Genomic DNA, 22,365 nt, shown 5'->3' with positions numbered 1-22,365 from the left:
GAATTCCATCATATCTTTGAAGAGTATAGAGGCACAAACTTTGAGCTGTGAAAAACTAAACTACTACCAAGCAAGTAAACACTTTTTGAGCAAAGAAAAAGCTACAAGGATCAATGTGATCCACAGCAACAGGAAAGATAATGATGTGCTATAATCACTTTATGCGTAAGTCTTTCAAATGTCCTTGAAACATTGTAAGCAACAAACGTCTACAAAAACGAAAGAAAATGACAAAGCCTATTGCAGACAAATGGCTTGTTCTTAGCTTGAAATCACACAAATATGATATTCGAAGTCGCAAACCCCTTTGTTGAAAAACTTGTGAAGTATCAAAATTCAACATTTACAAGGTGCTCAAAACACTACAAATTACTTCAGAAGGCCTATACTATGGGTTAAGAAGAGCACTTTATACGTGAACTTCCCCAAGAGCTCTTTATTGAAAGCCTTTGCATGGTTCCCTTTTTATACACAATTCAAAAATTCCCAATCTCACTTGTTTTTTTGTGTTCAATACAATTGATTGATTCTTATTACTTGTGAGATGTTTTCCATGGTTTAAAAAATTGCACGTTAGGTAAGTCTAAAAGAACAAATTTGTTGCAGACTAATCAATGGAAGTGTATATAAAACATTGTTACTTTCCAGGACATGAGTCTCAGGAGTAGTTCCTTGCCATAAAACTAGAGTTAAGAAAAAGTAAATTCTAAGCCAAAACTTGGTAGAACCAAGATTGGCACAGTGAGTGCAAGACAGACATTCTTGTTAATTTCAACGTATATAAAACTTACCTTGTGAATCATAGCATCTTCATTGTAGCCTCCATAAATATCTGCAACTCTACATCAATACAACATGATACAATAGAGTACATCTTCATGCTTTAGTCAGTCTATTCAGACCAAGGTACACCACTGAATAGCGCCTTTCCAAGCATCTCTTCAATAAAGCCTCCTTGAAATTTTACATTTACATCACACGGTACAATACGATGCTTTTCCATATCACAATCAGTGATTCTTCTTCTATAACTACTTGTACAAGCAATACAAGCCAACTTCAAGTAGAACACCTCCATAAAAATTAGATACGAAGGGACACACCCCAAGGCTAGCACCCAAAACCTACCCAGAGCCCACTGCTACTCTCTCCTTTGGGGGAGCATCCTGCTCAGCCTTCTGTTTACTTCGCCAGAGCAAACGAATAGGAGTGCCACGGTATCCTACATTGGCACGTATTTGCTTTTCCATATATCTCTTGTAGACATCAGATATCAACTCAGATTCATTAACAAAGAACACGAAGGTAGGAGGCCGAACTGCTGCCTGTTGAATGCCAAAAACAAGCCGAAATATTAGCTCCAACACTTCTGAAATGATAATGCATTATCAACATGGAGAAGTCTTAACACACCTGCGTACAGTAATAAAGGCGGCCTTTCTTGCCCCCCCTTGTCCTAGGTGGAGGGTTAAGAGCCATGGCCTCATGTACAACTTGATTCAAAATTGCTGTTGTCAACCTTCTAGATCTTTCCTTTTCCACTTCAATGGCTGCATCCAGAATTCTTCACACAACACGATGAATATTAGAAGACAAAGCGAAGGGCTCAAAGAAGAAAATTTCTAGTTTACAGAGAAAAAGCAAACTAGAACATTTACTTTGTCACTTTCTTGCCATCTATTGCGGATGTATACACAATGGGGGCCCATTCCAGTCCTCTCAGCTTCTCACGCACATCTTTATCGTAGTACATTGTTGTTTTGTGGTTTTTGTCTGGAACCGTGTCCCATTTGTTAACCACAATAATACAACCCTTTCCTTCATCCACGATTTTTTCCGCCAGCTTCCAATCCTGCAGTTGAACAGACTCGTAACAACCACGAATGCAAATGATGATAACATGCACAAAATCACAATGTGCCTTACTACCTGCTCAGTAATACATGCCATAGCATCAATTACTAACGCCACCACATCAGCTCGACGGATAGCACGAAAAGCACGATTTACAGACAGCCCTTCAGTTTTGCTTCCAGTAGAAGCCACTGCTGCTCTTCGTCGTATTCCAGCAGTATCTATCAATCGATAAACCTGTTTGCAAACCCACATGAGTGGGAATGAGAAAAACTCAAAAGCCGCTGAAAGGAGACTTTCATTCTGGCCACCACAAGCCGTAGTACACAGCACTAGATTAGTCTTGTCAATAAATCCACTGAGCCTAAAAATAATGTTTAGGTACTTGAAACAATTCGAAACCATGCACAGCATGCACTTGAAGGTTTCTATTCTCATGGAATTTTGAAACACAGAGAAGTAAAGCATGTTAAATGCTAACAATTTGCAACCCATGCACATGACATATCAATTGACACTTTCTGGAAAGATTTCTCTATACTGTTCACAACCAAAAGTGATACATTTTGACCCGACTAATACTAGTGTGATCAAGCACGAGTACAAACTGCAGCCGGACCACCCTCCCGAGTCCCACCGAGCCCAATCAAACGTGAGTCCTCTTTCCAATCTGCCGACCCTCCTGGTCCATGACATATGCATTCCATATCAAGGGCTGCCTCTTGAGCCCCTCCAAGGAGCCAGACGCTGTCGAATCAATGTAGGACACATAGGCAACCAAATCCTCGAGAAGCAACACATAAAAGACATATAAGACATGTCCAGAGGGGTATCAGAAAAATGAAACGAATCGTCGTGAGCCAAGAGCTGGTTACTGCCAAACAGGGTACTGCACGATATAGGCATGGTACAAAAACATTAAAAATGTTTCCAAGGCTCCACTCCAGAAAACAAACCTCAGACTACAAGCTTCGAAAGTGATGCACTGATCTGCATCTCGGAATCGTTAGGCTTGGACACTCCAAGCCAAAAATCAATAGCAACACACGAATAGAAACTGCAAATAAATGAATTGAACTTGAAAAGAGAGAGAGAGAGAGAGAGAGAGAGAGAGAGAGAGAGAGAGAGAGAGAGAGAGAGAGATGAAATGTAATATTAATGTCTTCAAAAGGCCAAAAGACCTATGAGACCAAAAGGTTACATGTGGTGAATCTAATACAGGTCTGGGTACAAAAAGTACAAAGAACTGAAACAAAAATAGTGGGTAGGGGTGGGGTGAAAGCTGATACAAAGGGAGATACAAAAAGGGAAGGGGGGGGGGGCTGATACAATGGAGCTCTCTGACAGTAGAGACATCACTATCCAAAAGGCTGTAGAGGTTCAATGTCCTCCATGGAAAGCACTCTTGTTTGGACGGCTCCTATGTTGCGCCATGGATTCTCTGTCGCAATCTGTGTCAAAGTCGACGATGCGGAAGCATAGAGACCAAGGGGAGAAAGCACGAGAGAGAGGGCCCCCTCATCCGTGGGCGACAGGACCGTCCCAATTCTATCGCGTAATCAAGCAATATGCCTCTGGTGCTGCTATGTTGTGTGGGCTGCTCAACTCCTCTGTTTGTGACTGAAAGAAATCTGTAATCTGCCGCCGTTGCTGGTTCTCTCTCATTGTGCCCCTCTTCAAGAGAGAGAGAGCTGACATAGAACAGAGGAGTTACGTTCCCAAATGCACTAGCCACAAAGACTCACGCCCCTTTCGGTATTTCTATATTAATTGCCAAACACAAAGGTACAACTCCCGAGGGTCCAACTCTCCCAAAGTTTGCGCCCAGATGCTCTCCAAAGAGTGGCCCAAAGGACAGTTATCAAGAGTTACAAGGGGTGCTTTAAGCAGAGCCCCATAAGCACTGAACCAAAAGCCATAACCCCGGCAACACTTGGCTCTAAAAGCATGGCCAAAACTAGCCCCCCTGCTAACTTTTTTGTACGTTGCTGCCACGTCATCTGTTTTCGCAATTGCTGGGAAGCTGCCACGTCATCGAGTCTGCGTTTTTCCGCGCAGCCTGCCATGTCAACAACGTCATGCAATTTGTGGCTTCATAGTTTTTAGGGCTTAGGCCCCTTCGCCATGTCCCATAAGTTGGTAGGGTTAGGCTTTAAAAATCCTAACCCCCCATCAATTCCATAGGCTGCCACGTCACAAACTTGTGACATACCCCCTCTTGAAAGAATTGTAATCGCCCTCGATTATGCCTGCAAAACAGACTTAAGGCCAAAAACTTTTTCAATGGACACTGACTCTGTGTACCCATGCACTAGACTGCACACATTCAACACTTGCACGAAGACGATAGTCACTCAACAATCACGTTTCCGTCGAGGGCCCCAAATACAACTTATGATCACTGTAACATATTTAGCAATCACATCCAAACTATGTTGATCTTTGTATGGATGTCTTGATCTACTAAATATTGTTACTATCAATTCATATCTTTCTGATGCTCCGTGTCACCCATCCGATGTGACGCATCAGAAGTAAACGTTCTTGGTGGCCTTCCAAATAATCCTGTTTACAGTGGTCCTGTCATTACTTTCAATGATGCACTAGAAATATATGTACTTGGATGTCTCTAGTGATAAAAACCCACTCACTTAAAATTCCAATAATTCATTCAAAATTATTTTTGTCAGATAAAGCCAATTAAGCAACATTATGGTAATGTTTTATGTGTCACACTAAAGGAATCACCTAAAGGAATCTTCTGTTAATGCTTTGTATGAGCAAGGTAGTGCACCCCAAGTTTGTGAGGATTATCCTGATGAGTCTCTCATAAGTGTTATGATGAGTCTCTCATAAGTGTTATGGTCATGTGAATGGTCAGTGTATTGTGATCTTGTTAGATTTTGGAAGTGTGCATGATATGATTAGTAATTCTCTTGTGAAGAGGGCACGCTTAGAAGCTATTCCAGCGACTCCCATTGAGGTTTCTCGATTTGCTCTTGGCATGTACGCATGAACGTCCTAGTGTGCTAGTTTTTGTCCAACCAACATCTTTTCGTCGCAAAGTATGTTGTCTCTCCTCTAGTTGGATGTGATATGATTTTAGGCATTAAATGGTATCGTGAGTTTAAGCCACAAATGAATTGGGATGAAAACATACTTACTGTCTCTCAGGCGGTGCCTTTCCAATGGTCATTCGCCGTGAGCAAGGCCTCTCTTTTCTACCTCTAATTTCTCATGTGAAGGCAAAGCGCGAACTACGCCGAGGAGCTCAAGCAGCATTCATTTCTACCACTCAAGTGGCTCACGAACTCAAGACACAAAATGGTATTCAAGTTTGTTTAAGAAGTATGAGTATCTATACTTACATGATGATCCCCCCCCCCAACACCCCACCCCAATGTCTCCGTCTTGAGCGTCCGGAGCATCATTGCATCAAGCTCATGGAAGGAGCACAACCTATCAACAAGGATTCCTACCTCTTGAACGGGTCTCAAGAAGAGGGGTTAGAGCGGTAGCTAACTGAGGTATTGGCTAGGGGATCCATACGACCTAGTGTAAGTTCTTTTGTTGCTCCTATTTTGTTTGTCCGCAAGAAAGATGGGTCTTCTTGTTTGTCTATAGATTATAGAGCATTCAACAAGATGACAATCAAGAACAGTTTCCTATGCCTCACATTGAGTATATCCTCGAAAGGCTCAATGGGGATAAGGTTTTCAAGAAAGTCAATGTCAAGAGTTGGTACCATTAGGTAAGGGTATTCAAGAGCGACATCTACAAGAGTGCCGTCTTGACATAGTTGCCAGCCGTTTCAGAAACGGGGAAACAGCATTTCGGGCTTGAAAACAGGGAAACGTGAAATGTGAATATAAATAAATATATAAATAGACTAGATAGTATAGTATATGGGGATGTTAGATATAGCCTCTATTCAAAACATACAATACTGAACAATTCTCATCAACCATTATATACATTTGTGATGAGCGACCTCAATCTTGACCATTCGAACTTCAAATTTCAATTCACAACGTCATACAATCAATTATTCATTATCAGTGAACCACAATTCACATGAAGAGCTAAAGTCTAAAGCCAAAGCATACTACTTAGACTTCCATTTAAACAAAAGAGTACATATTGTTGTGCACAAGCATGTGGCATGAAACATGAAAGCAAAATACAAAAATAATAGCAAGTATGCGTGTGTGTGTGGTGGTGGTGGAGGGGGCGGCGAGAGAGAGGGCAGTATGCAGTGGACTGTGGGAGGTATTCAAAGTGTACTGCACAACAGAATTTGAAAGCGATTGTCACGTGACACATCCCAACCCTATGTGTCCATGGACAAGCTACACCACAGCAAGGTTCAGTCAATCCAGTCAGTTTAGATTAGCAGTGATCTGGCACTTTTGTGAGTCTATTCGTAGACCGTGCATGCCCAGTCACTTAGCATAGATGCATATCCTCCGGTTGCACACAGCATGATCATCGGAATTCCCATCAGAATCCATTAGCATCAGTCGGGGGAATTTTCCAGTGCATTTAGCCTATTTTCCTATTTATTGGTATTTTCACTTATTATTTTTAAGTGACTTTCCAACAAAAGTAGGTAGGGCAATTTTGCTAAGTTAATATATAAGCAAACCCAAGTTAGCACTTTCTGGCAGAAGAGGCAGCAGGAGCTTCCCGCTCAACAGGCAACTTCTCAGCAGTACCCCCTCTCAGCAGTAGACCCTCGCCATCCACTCCTTCCCTTTGGCGTTTCCTCCCAGCAAGCCATCGCCCAAGACCTCCCTTCCCGGCGGTTGTTTCCCCTTCCCGCAGCACCAATCACTAGCGTTTTTGAACCTCAGCATCAGCCCCAACCCCTGGCGTTTTTTGGGACTCTAGAAATTCAGCAAATCAGCGTTTTTGCTCACAGACAGCCATGCCTATGCAGCGTTTTCACTAACGCTAGGCCTTGCATCAGAGTAGCCCATTTCAGCCCTGCCTTACCAGCGTTTTCAGCATCAGATAGGTTGCCCCTTCAGCGTTTTTTGACAAGCAACACTAATGCCAGAACACCTGCAGCCTCAGCGTTTTTACAGCAGAAATTCAGCATTGAAGAAACGCAGGTTTCGGCATACAAAGCATAGCAAAACCACCCCAAGAAGGTTGTAGATGGTTCCCCATTTTCATCCATTAAAACACAGCCCAAAACAGTCATTTTCAGCCACCAAGAAGTTCACAGATTTCAGCCTAAGTCGCCGTCGTCATCACCGTCGTCGTCATCGGCATAGTCCCATTGCATCAGTCCATTGCATACGCATTGTACGCCTTTGTGCAATCAAAGTAGACCACTCTCGCCGACGAGAGTGGGGCCTTCGGAGGAGGGTTTTACAACCTCTCGGTGTCATATCTCTTCTCTCTCCTTCTCTCAGTCTCATTCACTTGCACGCACAATCCACTCACTTTGTTCGTGATCATAGCACTCTACAAGACGGAAAGCTCTCTCTTTCCCTAAGAACTAGAAGGAACCTTGAGCAATAAAGATCACTAATCTTGAGAAAATACAACATTCATTCCGCTGCACCTTACAGCGGTAGCGTAAAAATCTTACGCAAAATCGTCTTATAGAAAGACCCCCCGAAAATTAAATGCCTGAAACACATTTTCGAAAAGCAAAAACAGTAGGAAATATTTCGTTGTTTCGGATGGGTTCAAAACAATGTTTCGTGCAACTATGTTTCCAAACAGAGCGCGAGCAGTGCAGTTTGTTGTTATGCCTTTTGGATTGATAGGTGTCGTGAGTACTCTCAGCCAAATATCTCATGGTAGGTCGTTTTGGTGATGTTATTGGCATATGCGTGTTTATTTTTCTAGATGACATTCTCATTTTTCTACATCATGAAAACAACATGAACGGGATGTAGAGAAGGTTTTAGCTCGTTGAGACTAGTGCCAACTATATTATGCAGCTAAAAAGGTGGATTTTTTTCTTATTGAGGTTACTTATCTGGGCTATATCATCTTTGCAAGCAATGTCAGATTGCACCCAATAAAGAGAGGATGGTTTCATAATTGGGATTTGCCCAAGACAACATATGATGTGTGTTTATTTTTACGTGTCTGTGTCAGAAAATAATGATGTGGCATGACCAACCTGAAGGACTTGTCGAGAGGACAAGGGGTTAGAGTTCAAAACTCTAATCCACAAGAACTAAACCGAGAAGATGTGACCTAGGGGCCTAAATAGAAAGGATTAGGGTTTTTAAATAAAACCTAACCCTATTGGAGAGGCCTAAAACCCTAAAAGCTCCAAAGCAAAAGCTTTCAACAGATTTTTGTAATTTGCGCTAACATGCTCACGTGGCAGGTCGTATGGATTTCTGCGTTTTGCATTGTCTGAGGCAGAGTAGGTTTAACGCATGCTTTCTGAAGCAGATGCTTTTGGTGCCGAGTGCTTTTGGACCATAGGTTTTTGGGCTCTGCTTTTGGGAATCCCTTGTACTGTTTATAAGCGCCCAGAGGGCTAGTCTTCTAAGGGGCACCTGGACGCAGAGTTTTAGAGAGAATTAGATCCTTGGGGAGTTGTATCTTTGCGAAGCAATAATAAAGAAATACCAGAAGGGGTGCCAGTATTTGGGGTCAATGCATATGAGGACGGAACTACGCCGTTTCGTATTGACTCTCCTCTTCTCTCTATCTCGCTCCATTTGAGTTAAGCTATTTGCATATTTTGTTGCTGTGTTGCTATTGATTTCTCGCTTAGCGTGACAAGCCTATAACACTATGTCAGACATATAGTTCGCATATAGAGAATTTTGTACGCATTGCCTCACCATTGACTGATGTTTTTAAAGGGATGAAGACTCGCCATCAGTTCTTGTCTTGCCGGAGGCGTTTCTTGAGGCTTTCGAAGCTCTCAAGGTGGCCGTGACTGAAGCTCCGTGTCTCTGCTCGCCTCTTGGATGATCCCTTCAAGGTATTAATGGATGTGAGCCATGTCGCCATAGGGCTGTGATGCGATAGCATGGTCGTCGAGTTGCATTTCTCAGTAGGAAGTTAAACAATGCAAAAAAGAACTACTTAGTGTACGATAAAAAACTTCTCTCTGTCATTCATTCTCTAAAGCAATGGAAGCATTTTTGTGTGCTAGAGATTTTATTGTTCGTACTGATGATCAAGCCCTTAAGTGGCTCCAATCATAGTTACTCGGAATAGGAAATTGAAACAGGGAATGCGGAACGGCAACATGATTGAAATGCCATTCCCTGTTTCTGATACTCACATCTGAAACATAAAACGAGGATCCGAAACGAGAAATTGAAATGGGAATGGGGAACGGAGACCTGAAAATGGCCATTCCTTTTAACTATGGCTCCAATCTATGCCTAGTGCACATTGGAGTGTCACAAATTGGTGACGTGGCAATGCAAGGGAGCAGCGGATACACACACAACACACACTCTTTCTCTGGCTGCAGCTGAATGCTGATGTGGCAGCCTATGTACGGACAGGCCCGCATTTCACGAAAAAGATGCCACGTGGCAGCATGTACGGACCCCCGTGATTTACGGAAAGCTAGGACAGATTCTCTACGCAAAAAAGCTGCTTGCTTTTTATGCTACGCAATCATAAGAGAGAGAGAGAGAGCCCTTTTGCTTTTTCTACGCAATTGAAGAGAGAGAGAGAGAGAGAGAGAGAGAGAGAGAGAGAGAGAGAGAGAGAGAGAGAGAGAGAGCATCTGGACGTAGAGTCTGAGTGTCAGCGCCTGCCCGCACTCTTGTATTTTGAACTCAGATTAATACAAAAAAAAAAATACCGAAAGGGGCACCAGTCTTTGGGGCCAATACCTCTAGGCACGGAACTCCACCGGGCCACTGTCGAATAAATTATGAACTGTGAACTGTTTTGAAGTGGTTATTTGGCGCTGTCGCGGTGGATTCTTGACTTGGAGTGTCCAAGTCTGTTACAGTGGTATCAGAGCACGGCCGATTTCTCTTCTATGCGAAATCCGATCCCTAAATTTTTTTTCTGCGGCACCTATGGCTTCAGGCAAAGATCAGTCGACTCCCTCTGCATCCGGAGATGCGGGAAGGGATCACAACGAAGATTCACACGAGGAGTACGGCCCCCCTCGGCCTACTCAGGCGGAGCTCGAAGAGATGGACGTCAACAATTGATTGGCGACGCAACAGAGATGATGCTCAATTTTGCTAAGGACCCAAAATTTGCAAAATATATGAGTGAGACCTCTTTCGAGGAGGTGCACGCGCAGTGGCGGCAGACCACAGAACCACCCAAGAAACCTCCTACTCCCAAGATGTACAAGGAGCAAGAATTAGAAGAGGTGGTTGATGCACGAATTGCTCAGCTTTTTGACACGCAAAACAAATCTAAAAAGCACGACAAAAAGCAGAAGAAAGGCGCTGACTTCGCGGGTTATTTGGATCGTCAGTCTACTTTTGAATCAGCAAAGAAACAGAAGAAGCGTGTTCGATTTGAAGGAGTACCCAGTTCTTCTGCTTCTTCTTCTTCTTCTGATAATTCTTCTAGCTCATCTGACTCAAGCGAAGAAGACAGAAAAGGCAAAAAAAAACAAAGCAAAAAGCAAAGCTTCGAAAAGGGCAAGAAAAAGGCAAAGAAACCTAAATCTCGCCCCATGGTTGACAGTTCTACAAAGCAATCGTCTTCTGATAGTTCGGACTCTGATGACAACAGCTTTTACAAAAAGAAGAAGAATTTTTATAAAGCCAACCAGTATGACTTTCTGGAAGACAAAAGCAAGAAAGTCCGAGAGTTTAAGGAAGGTGGAGAGTCAATTAAATTTGACACGTTTTCTGGTTATAGAGATGCTTCGAAGGCTTTGTCTTTTATATGACAGTTTGACATCGCTTTCTCGGGAAGACGTTACTCAGAGCACTCTAAGATTCGGAGACTAGGCATATCTCCGCGAAGTGTCCTAAAAAGGCACCGAATGAACAGGATGAAGAAAGGCCAGAAAGTTCCAAAGCAGCTGAGAGACGTGGTAGAAAAGGCAGATAGAAAAGCAAAACTGGTACCACATTGCGTGGGGCCTGAACCAAATCAAATGAATGAAAGTACTAACTTTGCCACTTTTCGGGGCAAAGTGAAAGATCAGGAAGCTCTTTTGAAGGAGCTAAGGCCAACTTCTTTTCACTTGGAATCAGCGGCTCGATTTGGAATTACGGCCGATAGGCTGAGGCCACATGCGGAGGTAGTTCGAGTGGCACCCGAACGGGATGTTGCCATTACACCGAGCATTGACAAACTTCGTTTGCAATGACAAGGGTGTTTAGGGCACGAGGAGTTTTACGTATTTGCCTTGGAAGGTTGTGACGTTCTACTCAAAATCCCTTGGTACCACAACAACAACGTCGTGGTTGACTTTCGGGCCAAGAAAGCGACTTTGACAAATGAAGGGCTCAGAGATTGTACTTGATGACTTCAGTTTCTTTACTCACTTTTTGGGAGAGAACTGAACGATGGATGAAGGTCGAATATGTTTTGACCTGAACAAAAGAACACCAAGATTTTTCTCCACACTCGTGCCGATTGCTTTTTCAAAGGGACTGTCAGGCGAGTTATCACCCGCTCGTCGTGAAGATCATACTATTGATCTGATACTTGGAAGCACACCACCAAACCGGCCACCTTACTGTGTGAGCCAAGCCCAGAACCAAGAGATTATGAACCAAGTGAAGACCTCTTGGAAAAGGGTATTGTCTAGCCTAGTACTTCGCTGTATTGCTCTCCAATGTTGTTGGTTTTGAAGAAAGACGGATCTTGGAGAATGTGCATCGATTATAGAGCTCTCAACAAAACCACCATCAAGAACAGATTTTCGATTCCTAGGATCGATGATATACTCGACAGACTACAGGGATCCTCCTGTTTTAGCAGGATTGATTTGGAGAGTGGATATCATCAGATCCAAATCGCGCTCGGTGACGTCTACAAGATAGCCTTTCGGACGACTTTTGGGTTATTTGAGTTTTTTTGGTGATGCCTTTTGGCATAACAATGCTCCTGCGACATTTAACCCGATGATGGACAGGATTTTTCGAGAGTACACGCTATTTGTTGGCACTTTCTTTGACGATATCATTGTTTTCTCCAAGAATGAGGCAAAACATAGAGATCATCTGCTTCACGTCTTTTAGGCATTTCGAGATCACAAGTTAGTGGTTAATGCGAAGAAAAGTGAATTTTTCCTACCAGAGATACACTTTTTGGGACACATTATGTCGACAGCAGGAGTGCAAATGGATCCGGCCAAGATAGAGACTATACCTGATTGGTCCGATTTGAAGAATGTCCATAAAGTTAGAAGCTTCTTGGGATTGAGTTCGTACTATAGGCGGTTCATTCGAAAGTTTGCAGAGGTTGCTTCCCCTTTGTATATCTTGACACAGAAAGGAGTCCCTTTCTCGTGGGGACCCACAAAGGTGACTGCCTTTCACACTTTGAAAGAGAAATTGACTATGGGACCAGTTTTTGACTTAGTCGGATTTGCAGAAATCGTTTCAAGTATATTGTGATACTTGTGGTCGTAGTCTAGATGCGGTCTTAATGCAAGAAGGCCAATGTCATTGCCTACGAGAGCCGATTGTTCTCAAGGCCGGAATTGACAGCACAGATTTGCAAGAAAGAGCTTTTGGCGGCTATCCATGCTCTTATTCAGTGGCGACATTACCTACTCGGAGCCGATTTTACGGTTTTCACAGATGATGGGAGTTTCTGCTACTTCTTGTCACAGAAGGAGGTATCGGAAAAAGCAGCTGCGGTGGGCAAACATCTTGTCACAGTTTACTTCCGGATTGTCCAAGTGCATGGACAGAAGAAATTGGTGGCAAATACTTTGTCCCGGAAGCCATTGGTTCTGGCTATTTCCACGATACATCATAGGAACTTCGAGGATATGGTCGGTCAGTACGCTCAGAACAGATTTTGCAGATGTATTCAGTTGAATACAGAAAGGGGAGATAATAGCAGACTATTCCATTCGGGATGGCTACTTGATGTAGAAAACCATGTTGTGCGTTACACAACCATTAGGGGAAAAGGTTCTAACCGAATGCCACTGTCCGCCTTTTATAGGTCACCGATGCATTGCTACCACCTTGAAAGGGGTAGAGAGATACGTCTTTTGACCGAGACTCAAGAAGGATGTGGACGAGTTTGTGCGCAGTCGCTTGGTATACCAAAAGGTCAAGTTTGACAGGCATAAAGCACAGGGATTGTTACAGCTTTTTATCCATACCCACCCGCCCTGGGAAAGTATTGCAATGGATTTCATCTCCCGAGAACACAGCGTGGGCACGATTGTCTTTTGCCCAGGTCTTCAGATTACATGGCATGCCTGAGACGATTGTTTCCAACAGGGACCCCACGTTCACGAGTTGGTTTCGGACGGCTATTTGGGAGAACATATGCACGCGGTTGCAGTTCTTGACTTGTTTTTAAGTGCGGGAACTAATAGACGAAATGACTGCAGCATTTTGGTCTGAATGATCTCGAATAGACATGGTTGCAATAGGGGTTAGTCAATGGGCATCTATGAGGTCCTGAGTGGATCTAGAAGTGATTGCTAACTGCATTGCCGATAAATCATGGTCTAAAATCCGAATGAATGTTGAATGTGATTTGTCATGTGATGTCCTGTGATGTGACTGTCGATTGGTACATGTGCTAGATGTGTGTTCCTAGTGCGTCGGTACTAATAGTCAGTGTCTGCTAAGACAGTTTTTTGACTTCTGTTTGTTTTGGAGGCGTAATTGAGGGCGATTACAATGCTTTCAAGAGGGGGGTATGTCACAAATTCGTGACATGGTAGCGCAGGGGAGCAGCGGATACACACACAACACACTCTTTCTCTGGCTGCAGTTGAATGCTGACATGGCAGCCTATGTACGGATAGGCCCGCATTTCGCGGAAAAGATGCCACGTGGCAGCATGTACGGACCCCCGCGATTTACGAAAAGCTGGGACAAATTCTCTACGCAAAAAAGCTGGCTGCTTTTTCTACGCAATTGAAGAGAGAGAGAGCATCTGGACGCAGAGTCTGAGTGCGAGCGCCTGCCCGCACTCTTGAACTTTGAACTCAGATTAATACAAAAAGACATACCGAAAGGGGCGCCAGTCTTTGGAGCCAATACCTCTAGGCACGGAACTCCGCCGGGCCAGTGTCGAATAAATTGTGAACTGTGAATTGTTTTGAAGTGGTTATTTGGTGCTGTCACGGTAGATTCTTGACTTGGAGTGTCTCTGTTACATGGAGTCAGTGCCAGACAAGGTGGTCTCGGTTTTTTAAGCAATTTGGTGGTTGGGTGTATCGTAGAATCATGAAACATTGTCTTAAGCAAGTGGAAAAGAAGTGTCCAAAGCTGTCTTTTAGAATGTATGGTCCATTTCTAGTCATTAAAAAGATAAGTGATGTGTCTATGAAATTGAGGTTGCCTAACTTATGGTCAATATCCAACATTTTCCATGTTTCTTGATTGAAGTTGTTTCAAGGAGATCCCTGAGAGGAGATTTCTAAAGAGGACAAACCTGAGATGGTAGACGAAGCTTCAGTCATGGAGTTGGAGCAAATTTTTGTCGACGAAGATTTCTTCATAGATTACCCTGAGTTGGTGGCAGACTACAACAAAGCTGTCACGAGGACGTGGCAACTGCTAACCATAGTTGTTGGTTTCTTTCCAATGATTTTTATTTAATTTTTGGGACCCTCTTTTTAGAGTTGCAAATGGACGGACATTGTATGGCTAGTGTGAAACGGCTGACGGCCAAGAGTTTCACCCGCAAACGGGAAGGCCTTGTCGCCACGAGTTGGTCGGGCCAACCGGCACTGGAATCCAAACAGTAAAAGGGTGTCTAGGCTCAATTCAAAGTCATTTAGGCCCCCTCGCCACACTTATAAGTCGGTGGGTACTAGGAAATGAACTCAAAAGAGGCATAGTGGACACTTGGCAGCACCACAAGCCTCAGAAGATCAAACACTGCCACATCAACTGGGAATTGGCGCAAATTTCAGCCTAGGGCTGCCTCTCTCTCTCATTGTGACTTATTGTGTGTGTGTGAGTAGTTGGTGCAGGTGTTAAAGCTTTATTGAAAAGCTTGCCTTCTCCCTTGCACAATGTAGCGCGATGATTCTGCTCTCGCGCACCTCTCCCCTTTTGAATACAGAAACGTGATGCCCCGCTCGAGGTCTTTCATCTGTATGTATAGTTGTGTGGGTTCATGCGCGATTGCCGAGGCAAGAGCCTCTTGCATAGGTACTGGATTAGCTAGTTGCTAATCCTTCGCAGGTACATGTGAACTCGGAGAGATGTCACACGAAAAATCTCGTCCAATTGAAAGGGCAAGTAGCCCTACAAGTGCGGGAGCTCGAGGACTTGCTATGGATGCGACCGGCTCGCGAAACGCACCCCAAAACAAAGAAATACAGACTGCTGTGTATTTTTGCAGGTTTAGGGTTTCGGCCCTAAACGGTCCCTCGTACCCCCAGGAGGTCCGGGGTCACGAGGGGACCGCTATGCTAGTGATCGGGCGCATTTTCAGGGCAGAAAACAGAGAATTCAGCGTGCTGCAGGTTCTCGCCAGGTTTTGCAAAGTGCACGTATGCATCGGGAAAGTCACTTTTTGCGTGGGGATACGGTCTGTGAAGCATTCTAGTATAGTTATGCTGCCGAAATCAGGCCAAAATAGGTCACTGTCAGCCCGGATTGTGCGGGATAGCTTGTAGGAGATCACAGATTTTATTCCCTCTTTGAATACAATAAAGAAATACCGAAAGGGGTGCCAGTCTTTGGGGCCAACAGGTCTCGGCATCTGCTTGGTAGCGCTCTAGCTTCCAAGCCGTGTGTGTTTGAAGTGTCAATTCTCGTTACAGGTTTTGTTTGCAAAGTTTCTCTGTCCTAAAGTCTTAAAGTAAAGTTTCAGGTGAAAGCCTACGTCTACCGCCCTACGGGCCGGTTTTAGAAGCCATGCCGCTCGGTACCAGTACCTCACCATAAAAAGGGGGGGATGTGATGTGCACATCTAACTCTGTGTCCATGTGGACAAGCCGTAACTCCTATTTTTAGGTCCTAAGTCTGCCGAGGAAGTGTTCAGGCACCCTTGTGACTCGTGAACTTGTACTCAGGACGTGCATGTCGAGGCACTTTAGAGTAGTTGCATACTGCATGCAGTGGCAGTGCACCTGGATAAGCTCTCGGTGCACCTTCCTTGAGCCTGCTTCGCAAGTACTACTGAAGGTTTAATTTGTGTTGCCGATCAAGATTTACGCTATGGCCAGATTTAATTCACGCTGCCCACTGCTTTATTCAGCCCTGCTAAGCTTCGTTATGTTAACTCGTTGCCCATATTAGGGCCTGCGTGCTGCTGCCCAAATGTCCCGCACTGCTGCGAGTCACTCTTTGCGGGCTGCAGCTGCTTAATTCCAGCTCGCTGCTGCTGCAGAGTTTGGCCTGCGCTGCTGTGGACCTCTTCCAACCCTGTAGAACATCCCTGGTCTTTGCCACAAGCAGTCTCTGCAGCCCCACCAAATTTTGCTATCGCTTGCTACATTTGCCTCTTTGGAATCAGGTTTTGACCTCGGCTTCAGCCTCCTCCCCCTCCCGCTCATCATCAGAATTGCAGCCCGAGGATGACGGAGAAGGTGGTCTTCATCATTGTCTGCGGCTTGCTCTTCCACCTACTCCAATTTTTGGCTCGCTTGGGCGACTCCTGCTCCGCAATGCAGGCTTCGAGCTTTAGAATGTGTTGAAGACCTCTTCTATGCAGTGTATCGAGGTTGATGGGCAGGTTTGCCTCTTTTCATTCTTTATTTTTGTATTTCAGCTTGCTTTCCCTTGCTCTTGTGTGTGTGTGTGGTGTATATGTGTCGAGTTTGGTTTTAGCAAGCTTTGTTTTCCTTGTGCTCAATAAACTGACTTGTGTGTGTGTGGGTGCGTGGGTGTGGATAAAGTCTATTTGTTAAGCATGTTTTTCGTTTGATTTCATTGGTTTTGAGTTTGTGTTTTCTTCATTGTGTTCTTGGCTTGCTCCATTTCTCATGTTTTCCGTATCGAACTGTGCTCATATCGGGTTGTTTGGGTTGCTGTTGTCTACTTCCTGCTCTACTCTCCACGCTGTATTAAATTTGTACTGTAAGTCTCCAAAGGTTGTCATCTTCAGAGCCTCCTTCACTGTCTTCTTGGAGTTCCCTCAGCTGCTGAGGTCTTCAGGAGCCACCTTCAGCAAGTGGATTGTTCTCTATCTTGACTGACAGCTCCTTGTCAGCTCCAATGCAGTGCTTTGTTGCTCATCTTCTCGCATCCTCTTGTAGTTTCTTGGTGATGTGAGTTGCCTTGTATCTCTCATCTTCGTCATTGACTGCTTTCCCCTTCTGTTTATCCGTTAAATTCTCCTATCAGATTTTACCAATTGGCAGGCCTTGCCTGACGTTTGAACTTTTGCAGATGTTTCTCGTCTTTTTCACCACCACTGGTGGCTTTTAGTAGTCCACGTTTTTTATATGCACAAGTAGAGTAAGCTTTTCGTGAAAGCAGTGTGACATGAAACGTTTCGGGGTTTCGAAACATTTCGTTTCGGAGCTCAAAGAAAGCGAAACACAGGTTTCGTTCTATATGTATGTACCTGTAACTTTACATTGAATATACATACAAATTCACTTGTCAAGACATTTGAACTACCAAAATCCAAATGTGAGGCTTGAGTCACAAGTGAACAAGGTAAGGTACATGGCTTAAACAATCCCCGAATGGGTGGTTTGAGGTCAACTGGTCAAAAGGGGGGGGGGGGGGGGGGGGGGGGGGGGGGGGGGGGGGGGGAAATCAACTCGTTTCGCGTGTTTCACCGAAACGTTTCGGCTGTTTCGCCGTTTTGGGGTTTTGGAGGGCCAAAACGCGTTTTATGTAACTATGGACCGTGAAAGTGCCTACCTTTCAAAGGTCGTTACCATTCTCTCTCTCTCTCTCTCTCTCTATATATATATATATATATATATATATATATATATATATATATATATATATATATATATATAGCCTACCTGGGCACTTTTACTCAATTTTGGGGAGGTTTTCTATTGTGACGTTCAGGTTTTCTATAGTTTGCCATGTGGCTATTTATACCTAGTTTTATAATTTCTAGATTATCGCCTTCGGGCCCATTTGTAACGAGTGAGGTACTTGCTCTCAAAATGGGTACCATTTGGGCATTCTGAGGGATTTTTTGAGTATTGAAAATCAGCCTCTTTTTTTGCGCACAAAGAGAGAGAGAGAGAGAGAGAGAGGAGAGAGAGAGAGAGAGAGAGAGAGAGAGAGAGAGAGAGAGAGAGGAACAATGCCTAAAGGGGAAGAGGTGCAACCTGAACATTGCCTAATGTGCAGGGTGGAAACAATGCCTAATGTACAGTGTGGAAACAATGCCCGCTAACAGGTAGGAGAAGCAATGATCAAGGCTATGCTAAATTGAATCGGCAGCGAGATAAGGTTGACGCGGACAAAAACGAAGGCTTCAACGAAAATACAGCACAAGGGGAATGGGCAACGAGATAAGGCTGACGTGGGCAAAAACCAAGGCTTTAGGAAAACTCCAACACTACTTATTTGGAATGCAGATGTGATAGATTCAAAGGGGCAACAACTAAGAGAGAGGATGCGCATTGATTGGGTCATTGGTGCTACCTATGGGATCCGCAGAGGGATTACTGCACGTATGGGAGAGATTGATGCAACTATTCCTTCTGACTGGCATGGCCTCATTAGGGGAGAGATGTTGGACCCTCGCACCAAGGGTGGTGAGCATTTTTTGACCCCAACCCTTGACACCCGATTATTGTGCAACATGGGACAATGGCGTTTTGACATTGTAGGGACTATCCATGATGGCTATCACATTAGAGTGGATTTTCAAGGTGAGGTCTCTATTGATCAAGATCTAGATGCTCGTTGGCAGCCTATTTGCGTGGTAGGTTTGTTGGGGAGGTGCTCTTGTGTGGACCATGTATTCACAAGAGAGGAGGCACCACTGTGGAGGTTGTGGATTTGGCAGGGACGGCCAATGGTTGAAATTTCTCCTTGAGATTTTGGGGATAATGATGGTTTGATATTATTCTGCAAAATGAATTTATGAAAATGTATAGGTTGAATTGGAAATTTCCTAGATTGAACTGATTACATGTGTTGTTTCATGTGTTTATTGTAGAGTGATATAAAAAAGGATGAAAGGCTTGCAACCTTTTTTCAGATGAAGGATTTGATAAATTTAGTGCATCCAGACATCTTTTAGAGATCAACAAGATCTGGTTGTGATGGCTAAGTGAATGTGACTCTAGTGCATCATGATTTGATGAATTAGTGCATCCAGACATCTGTTAGAGATCAGCAAGATCTGGATGTGATGGCTAAGTGAATGTAGCTCTAGTGCATCATGATTTTTATTTGGATGAGATGATTAGATACTACTGTGAGTGCATCAATAGTTTCAGAAGGATGAAATGGCTACACAGAGGTCTAGGTGCATCAAGAGGTGTGAACTAGATGAGCTGACTATATTGAAATTTTGCACTTCAGTGTTCACTGTGAACTGAGTCTTTGATTTGTAAAATCCATGCTCTGTGAATGTAATGTCTGTTTGAGGAAGTCATTGGCATGTTTGTTTGAAATGTGAGAAAAGTAGTATTCGACCATCCGAGAACGGACATCTCCGATGCATCATAGAATGAGTGACATAGAGCATCGTGAAGGAGATTGTACTGTAAGCTCGGTAGGGAAGGACTAGGTAATGGGAATTCCTGATGCGTCACATGGTGGGTGGCGTGGGTATTGGAAAGGGAATATTCCATAGTCGGGAAGAAATTCCGAACTGTGTTCGAATTGTGCACAAGGATGAGCAAGCACTTGAATAAAGATGGGTTCAAAGGAAACTTTGAGGAAAAAACAGTTGCTTTCTGAGAAAGCAAGTTTCTTTTCGCGAAAGCAGATGCTTTGTCGTGAGGAAGTCTATGTCTAGATCGCATCTGTGCATGTGGTTGCGTCCAGGGACTCCACGGAAGTGTTGTGTATGCATTGTTTACTTATAAGGCTTGATTGAGTTTTTGGGCATGTTCAAACCCTTTTTAACCAGCACTACCTTCTTATGACAGCGCACGATCTCTCTCTCTCTCTCTCTCTCTCTCTCTCTCTCTCTCTCTCTCTCTCTCATTTAGGGAGAGAGAGTAGAGGAGCAAGTAATATAACTTTAGAGAGAGCAAGAATTTAGAGAGAGCGAGTAGAGGAGCAAGTAATATAACTTTTCATCTCTCTCTCTGGCAGCTGGCGACTGAGGCAGTGCGACCTAAGGCAAAGCAAAGCCGGCAGCGCGACCTGAGGCAGCTGGTGTGCACCTGCGAGGCAGCCACCTACACGAGCTCAAGGGCTGTTGAAGGTGTGCACAGCAATCAGCCTGCGTAGCAGAGGGGCTGAAGAGTGCAGAATGCACACAATCACAGAGTAGAACAGCGCGAAGGTGAAGGGGAGGCAAGCGAGGCCTGCACGCGAAGTAGGGAGAAGTGCAGGAAATTGATGCGCGCTACCCAGGACACGACAGGTAGAAGCAAGCAGGGGGAAGGAGTAGTGTGAGCGGAAGAAGTAGAAGCGGTGGAAAGAGGAGCAGGCAGGGGACTACAGCTGAAGGAGCAACTCTCTCTGAGGATGGACCAACCAAATGAGTTGGATGATACAAGTAGCTTCGTCACCCCACAAAAAATGCAAGCGACTTTCAAGCGGAGGAACAGAGAAAGTATACTCTCGCCAGGTTCTTTACGGGCAAGGAAAACCATCAGAGTCAAGGATGATGTATTAATGGAAAGAATTCAAGTAATGATTAAATCAGAGCTCAGCTTTATGAGAGATGATAGTAGGAAAGAGATGTATGTAAATGCGGATAACTATAAGAATTCTATGTATGCAGATATGAGGAAAGAATTGGATGAAGCGATGCTTGGTAAACATGATGAGATGTACGCATCCTTGAAAGGGGAGATGCTGAATTTAGTGCGGGCAGAAGTGAATGTTATGGAATGTATTATGCAGAAAAAATTAGATGAGGCAATTGCAAGCTTTGATGCCTGGAAAACAAATGTGGAAAAGTGCATAAAGGAAAAGGATGCAGTGATTGAAGAGCTTAAAGGGGAGCTTGCAGCTTGCAAGACTACGCCCAAAATGGAGAGGGAAAATCAGCCTTCGATGTTGAAAGAGCTTGAGGAAATTAAGGAGCAAGTGGAAACTTTGCGCAAAGGGGAAGAGCAAAATTCGAAAGTGGCCTCTTCATGGGCGGAGCGCCTTTTTAAAACACAAGAGAAGGTTGACGAAGCAGAAAAATGGATTGTGGGTGCAAAGAAAGGGAAGGCCCAGATGCCAGAAGCCGTACAGACTTCTACCATCATCAATATGACCATTGCAGAGGAACAGAAGAGGAAGAATAGAGCACTGCATGTGCGTATTACAGATATCAAAGACATTGGAAATGTAGAAGATGAAGTGAAGGAACTCTTGCAACGCATGGGCATCCCGGAACCTACGCATACGGGTGCTTGGAGAGTAGGAAAGAATGGAATTGATGGAAAGGGAAATGTCATAGAGAAAGCACTTATTTTGCGATTCCCAACTATGGAATCAAGGAAGGAATTCCTAAAGAAGAGACCAGCACTTAAGAACACAGGGATATTTATGTGGGATGACCTTACTTTGGCGCAAATAACACATATGCAAGAGTTGATGCCAGAGATTAAGGCAGCAAGGGAGAAAGGAAAAATTGCATTTTATAGAGGAGGGAAAGTAGTGGTTTTGGAAAAGCGCACAGCATGACGGTGCGAGACCTATGGGACCACACTCCGGATGGCGGCATGGAATTGTAATGGATCTTATAGATTGGATGTGAGTGCTTTTGAGGATAGCTTCAGAGATAGAGACATCGTTTTTTACTCAGAAACGCATTTGATGCCTGGACACTTGATGCCACGTGTGACTGGTTATTTATGGGAAACAGCTTGTAGACCAGATGCTAGATCCTAGCACGGGAGCCGGGGTTCAGGAGGTGTAGCTGTCTTATTCAAGGAGGAATTGTAGCCGCTATTACAGATAGTTCGGAGAGATGACCAGGCGAGATACATGTGGGTGAGACTAGGAGCTGAGACGGGCAGATTCTTATATATTGCTATATGTTACTTTCCCCCTAGTACTTCAGTCTATGCCTCACCCAGAGGACAATCTCCTTTCTCTATACTTGATGATGAGATATGGGAGTTTTCTAGAGATGGAGATATCATTCTCCTGGGAGACTTTAATGCCAGGACGGCCAACTCCCAAACGGTATTCTATGATACCTCAGAGGAAATACTCAGAGAAGTGGATATTTCGGAGATGGGGCTTGACAGACACTCAACAGATAGGGAGCATACAGAGTATGGGAGATATCTCATGGAGATGACGGCTATGCATGGTTTGGCCATACTTAATG

At 44.1% G+C, this 22,365-nt stretch overlaps 1 protein-coding gene across 1 annotated transcript in view; it reads right to left on the bottom strand.

Annotated features, from left to right (window-relative positions):
• Positions 1–621: 621 nt before the first annotated feature.
• Positions 622–22,365, bottom strand: part of EMB2738 (GTP-binding family protein) — a 147,294-nt gene continuing 125,550 nt past the window's right edge. The window contains exons 9-12 of the mRNA XM_086501162.1: positions 1,930–2,091; positions 1,659–1,852; positions 1,414–1,564; positions 622–1,325 (exon numbers count right to left, since the gene is read on the bottom strand). Coding sequence (XP_086357288.1) covers positions 1,125–1,325; positions 1,414–1,564; positions 1,659–1,852; positions 1,930–2,091 — 708 coding nt within the window. The 3' untranslated portion in view covers positions 622–1,124. The remainder of the gene's footprint in view (positions 1,326–1,413; positions 1,565–1,658; positions 1,853–1,929; positions 2,092–22,365) is intronic.

This window comes from Adiantum capillus-veneris, chromosome 26, assembly GCF_014529385.1.
Source record: "Adiantum capillus-veneris isolate H3 chromosome 26, ASM1452938v2, whole genome shotgun sequence".
Lineage (NCBI taxonomy): Eukaryota > Viridiplantae > Streptophyta > Polypodiopsida > Polypodiales > Pteridaceae > Adiantum > Adiantum capillus-veneris.
Note: the sequence above shows the minus strand (reverse complement) of the source record. Positions and strands in the feature narration are given on the sequence as shown.